General features: G+C 44.9%; 2 protein-coding genes across 3 annotated transcripts in view; both read right to left on the minus strand.

Annotated features, from left to right (window-relative positions):
* The window catches only part of LOC134181591 (uncharacterized), a 27,634-nt gene extending 24,549 nt beyond the window's left edge, over nucleotides 1–3,085 (minus strand). Inside the window, exons 1-5 of the mRNA XM_062648860.1 lie at nucleotides 2,862–3,085; nucleotides 2,696–2,779; nucleotides 1,854–2,189; nucleotides 977–1,216; nucleotides 317–610 (exon numbers count right to left, since the gene is read on the minus strand). Of these exons, the coding sequence (XP_062504844.1) occupies nucleotides 317–610; nucleotides 977–1,216; nucleotides 1,854–2,189; nucleotides 2,696–2,779; nucleotides 2,862–3,042 (1,135 nt within the window). The 5' untranslated portion in view covers nucleotides 3,043–3,085. The remainder of the gene's footprint in view (nucleotides 1–316; nucleotides 611–976; nucleotides 1,217–1,853; nucleotides 2,190–2,695; nucleotides 2,780–2,861) is intronic.
* Nucleotides 3,086–3,847: 762 nt separating this feature from the next.
* Nucleotides 3,848–5,000, minus strand: part of LOC134181018 (tyrosine-protein kinase BAZ1B-like) — a 22,615-nt gene continuing 21,462 nt past the window's right edge. The window contains exons 31-32 of one of the 2 annotated variants that reach the window (XR_009970059.1): nucleotides 4,672–5,000; nucleotides 3,848–4,173 (exon numbers count right to left, since the gene is read on the minus strand). Coding sequence is in view for 1 of the 2 variants with exons in the window: in XM_062648213.1 (XP_062504197.1) it covers nucleotides 4,848–5,000 (153 nt within the window). In the remaining variant the exon portion in view is untranslated. Of the gene's footprint in view, nucleotides 4,174–4,649 lie in introns of those variants that run through there. The other variant, XM_062648213.1, reaches the window with a different exon arrangement.

A 5,000-nucleotide genomic window follows, 5' to 3' on the forward strand; every position in this document is an offset into this window, starting at 1 on the left:
TATTAATATTAATTATGTAATTGGATATTAACTTTATTAATTAATTAATATTAATTTCATTTGTTAGTATCTAGTTTACTAAGTGCAGTCTAATAATAAAATTGTATTAATTAATGCCACTTATTAATATCAATTAAAACTTTATATATATATATTATTTATTTATATATTATTTTTACATTATTATACATATTTTTATATTGTAGTGATCCAATGTCATTCATTAATTAATTTTACCTATTAATATTAACTATACCCTTCCAAAATTTTAGTTCCGGCTATCCCACTGCGTACACAAGAAAATTGACAAACAAACCTGTTGGGCACGTGATCGTGTGATGCTGATTGGCAAATCCACTTGACGGGTCCCGGATAACGGACGTGGAAACGATATTTCTGTTGAAACGCGTGCAGTTGATCTGAACGCGAACTTGGTTTTTATTGTTGTTGTTGTAGGCAGTGCAGCTCTCGGCATTATTCGCAATGACGGCGCCGTCGCATGCTCCAATCTCGCATTGGCAGTGGGTGAGTGTGTAGCCAGCGGGACACGTTGCTTTCGATTGAGCATCGTCTCTTTTCGCAGATCTGGTACCATAGATGACTTTATCGGCTACAAATCACAAGCAGTTGTACGAGGCTAACATAACGCGCGCTAACATAACGCGCCTAGCTGTTCGCGCTCTAGCTGTTTCGCGCGCTACTGTAGCTGTTCGCGCGCTAGCTGTTCGCGCGCTAGCTGTTCGCGCGCTAGCTGTTCGCGCGCTAGCTGTTCGCGCGCTAGCTGTTCGCGCGCTAGCTGTTCGCGCGCTAGCTGTTCGCGCGCTAGCTGTTCGCGCGCTAGCTGTTCGCGCGCTAGCTGTTTCTGCGCACAATTTCATTCAAGCAGTCAGACACACTGACAGAAGTCAGATGTCCAACTGTGGCTTGAATTTTAGCACGCTCACATCGAATGCTAATTATTTAAATTGTGACTTACGTTCGGGATCGTCACAGTTGGGTCCCAGCCAACCGGGAACACAACGACAGGCGTAGCTTGTTGCACCATTTGGGATACACGTGGCACCGTTCTGACATGGATTGGTGTTGTTGACACGGACACATGGGTTGGTTGGTACAATGCGAAGAATCAGCTTTGAGTTGGTAGGAGAGCGTACTAGTGCCGGGAAGCAGTTTCCTGGGTATCCTCCACACTTTCCTACTATTGTCTGTCTGGGAGCTGATAGAAAATAAATATCAACATGAAAAATTTAGAAAAAATAGAACAAACAAACAAGACGAAGACCACTCAGGCAACGAAAAGAACGTACTTAGCCATACGTACCGACAGACTGGCAGACAAACAGACGGACAGACACACACAGAGAAACAAACAAACAGACAGAAAGACAAATGGACAGACAAACGGACAGACGAAGAGAAGGACAGACAAAGAGACGGACGGACAGATAGGCAGACAGAGAGTACTGCTTATAGCGTACAGTTAATTAATCGTCCTACGTAGTAAGCAGCCGTAAGGGTCGCCGGACATTGTTGTAGCATGTTTTCTTTTCCTTGCTGAAACCATTTAGAATGTAACAGTGTTGAAATTTTAAATATATGTATTGACAGACAGACAGACAGACACACACACACACACACACACACACACACACACACACACACACACACACACACACACACACACACCACGCGCGCGCGCTTGCGGATAGACAGACAGACAGGCAGGCAGGCGGACAAACAGACAGATAAACAAAGAAAAACAGAGAGACAAATACAGCCAGGTAAACGTACATGCAAACATACAAACATGCACATACATACCGTACATAGACACGCACACAAGAGCAACCAACCTGACTCTGTTATATCTACACCATTCGGTGCATTGTCAATAGTCGTTCCTTGCCAAGTCCAATCGATATCCGGACTCACCTCATAAGGCGTGTCAGTCAGATCAATCTTGAAGTTTCCCTTCCAACAGTTCGGATCATGTCCGGAAAAGTACTTATCTCCCGCCTCTCCGTAGTTGATCTTTGACCCTCCCGTAGTCGACGTAGAAAACTTGAAATCATCCGTGTCGACCAAGTTGGTCATGACATTGAGACGAATCCTATTAAACCTAGTGAGTCCCCAGCCAGTGGCATCTTTCGTTGGTATCGCAGCCCCACATGAAGAACCTTTGTCTTTACCTAGAAAAAGTAAATTTTTTATTCCATCAGACTGTTTTCGGGCTAAAATCGGCTCAATCAATATTCGGTTGCTGTCAACCGTATTGTTAGCTAGTCAGACCAACCTACCCAACCCGGAAGTAGAGTAAACATACTGAACCCCTAAAGGGGCTTCTGTATGTACTTGCACTTGGTTATACTCTGCACTCAATCAGTATCTAGTTGCTCTCAACCGCGTTGTTAGCCACTCCGACCGATAAACTCAACTCAAGAATAAAGTAACGCTAAACCCTAAAGGGGCCCCTCTAGAGAAAACACTTTCCCCTACTTAGAATCCGATAGTAGACAAAGAGTAATTCTTATTCAATCAGATTTTTAGGGGTTATATTCCGTGCTCAATCAATATCAGTTGCTCTTAGCCGCACTGTTAACCAGTCCGACCAACCAACCAACCCAGTAACACTAAACTCCCTAAAGGGGTCCTTTTAAACAAACCGCACATTAGCTAGTAGAAAACGTCCACTTACCCAATTGTCGAAAGTATCTAGCAAAGTTATTGGCCGCTCCTTTCCCTAGAGTGAGATACTCCGTCGGCTTTCCGGAACTCATACCTACAGAAACCGCGTAAACAAGCCACACACGTGGCAGCGAAATCACACGTTTGCCACGCAGTAGAGCACGAGAACAACACACCAGAACAAAAGATCTCGACCATGACGAACGGAGAGACTTCCAGGAGGTAAGTCTTGTCCGTCTTGTTGCCCAGTTTGTCGTAGTAATCTTTACAAGTTGCCAGGGTGTGCGACACCTCCACCTGGCTCTCACACAAGCACATCAGCGCCGAAACGCAAATCAACACTCGCAAAAGCGACATCGTGAAACGTGCCCTCCCTGCAGCGTTCGATCAGCGAGATAGAGTGAGACGGTGGTGCAATGCGGAGCACGTGAGACATGCTCGATGCTTGTCGACGAGTGGCTGCTCGAGATGCGTAGGAGAGAAGGCAGTGAATGGCACGGCCAGGGCAACACCAACACAGACGTCACATGCGAAATTGTAGACGAGTTGCCAACTCGCAAACTCACGCGCGAGAAAGATAGGCCAAGCAGGCGCGCTTATACAATCTGACCCTTTCCTCTCGGGTCGCTACTTTTCGGTGTTCAAGAAGACCTCAGAGTCAGATCAACCTGGTAGGCTATAGGGCTCTCGACAATCTATGTACAGTACAGGGTAAACATCCACAGTTTTAGGACACAGACCAAGGTGCTTTGCGTTTGTTTATGGATGCAAAAATGTGCTGCCACTTGCTGGAATGCACCGGCCGGCAGCACTTCGAGTCTATCGAGGCTTATGCTCTCACTGACTGTCTATACTCCAATCATTATATCACCGAGCTCTCATGACCAGTGAATCGTATCTGCCCAAGCTATGTTTCGGTGTCTCCTCGCTCTAAGTCAAGTCTCTCGCGCACTAGAAATCCAGTTGCAACGGTGTCTGTCTTCGAAGTCCAAGAAGAATTTCTTGAAAAGAGCCTTAGCCTTAGGAGCATCCGAACAATGCGCCGGAACAACCTTCCCCCATTCTAAACTTATCAAAATCTGTCTATTTGTATTCTGTAGACTGCAGTGCTGTTGATGTCTTAGACCATGATAGCGTTCTCTTTATTCTGCATATGCCTAAAAGCAGCTCGCGTATCTGCATGCTGCAGGGCACAATGATAGTTCAAACGTTTAGTCTGAATTGTTTTCGCTAGGTAAATATGAATAAACAAACGAAAACAACAAGCAAATAACCTTAGCAGTACAGACCTACAAACATAGTTCTAGTAGAATTTGCTTGCTTCACAATCTCTGCTGCACTGGTAGGTGGTAGTAGTGGAAGTGATGGTAGTAGAAGTGGCTTTGACAGTACAGTGAGTAGTGAGTACTGAATAGTATCACACACCTGATACTGTTTGTGCTGTGCTACCCTTGCGCTTTGCAAGAGAAAACGAATGCGTCTGAAAATCTAGACAGACAAACGACCACGAGTCTAGAATTCTTAGTTATTAGGGTAGGAATAAGTGGAAGACATTTAACTCAAGTGAATGACTCGATTGTCGATGACTCGGACCTTGTGCATGTATGTGTACCTCATTGGTAAGTTAGCAGTGCACACGCAATCAGAATGAACATAACTCATCAGACAACTGTAATTTTTGGTGTGGTTTTTAAAATGTGTTCAAAGAAGATTGAAGTGAAGTATTCACATCCACACAATGTGTACATGCACGCACACACACAATGAGCACACAAACACACAATGAGCACACAAACACACACACACACACACACACACACACACACACACACACACACACACACACACACAATGAGCACACACAAACACAGTGACAACCCACTCCCTTACGCTTCACACCTACAACCTACTCACACCAAACCTACTCACCCACTTCACCCACTCACACACCCACACCCACACCCACACCCCACATCATACACACACCTCACAAGTTGAGTACCAACATCAAACAGTCACGCATTTTGACAACTTCAAATGAACACATTTCTTCCAAAGATTTCACTACAATACACTTACAAAGAGATACACATGACATGCCACATGATGACTCGTCAAGCACGTCAAGTACAAACTCTACAAACCAAACCAAACGACACAATCTACTTTCTACCCGTCCTGCGCTTCTTTCGTGGAGCTCCACTTAGTGAGTCACTGAACACGGGGCTATAGTCAACAGTGGGTAATCGTGCCGTCAGTAAAGAAGCGAATTGTTCTTCCAGACTTCTTCCAGCAATGAAGACATCTGAGTCACC

Source organism: Corticium candelabrum, chromosome 6 (assembly GCF_963422355.1).
Source record: "Corticium candelabrum chromosome 6, ooCorCand1.1, whole genome shotgun sequence".
Taxonomy (NCBI): domain Eukaryota; kingdom Metazoa; phylum Porifera; class Homoscleromorpha; order Homosclerophorida; family Plakinidae; genus Corticium; species Corticium candelabrum.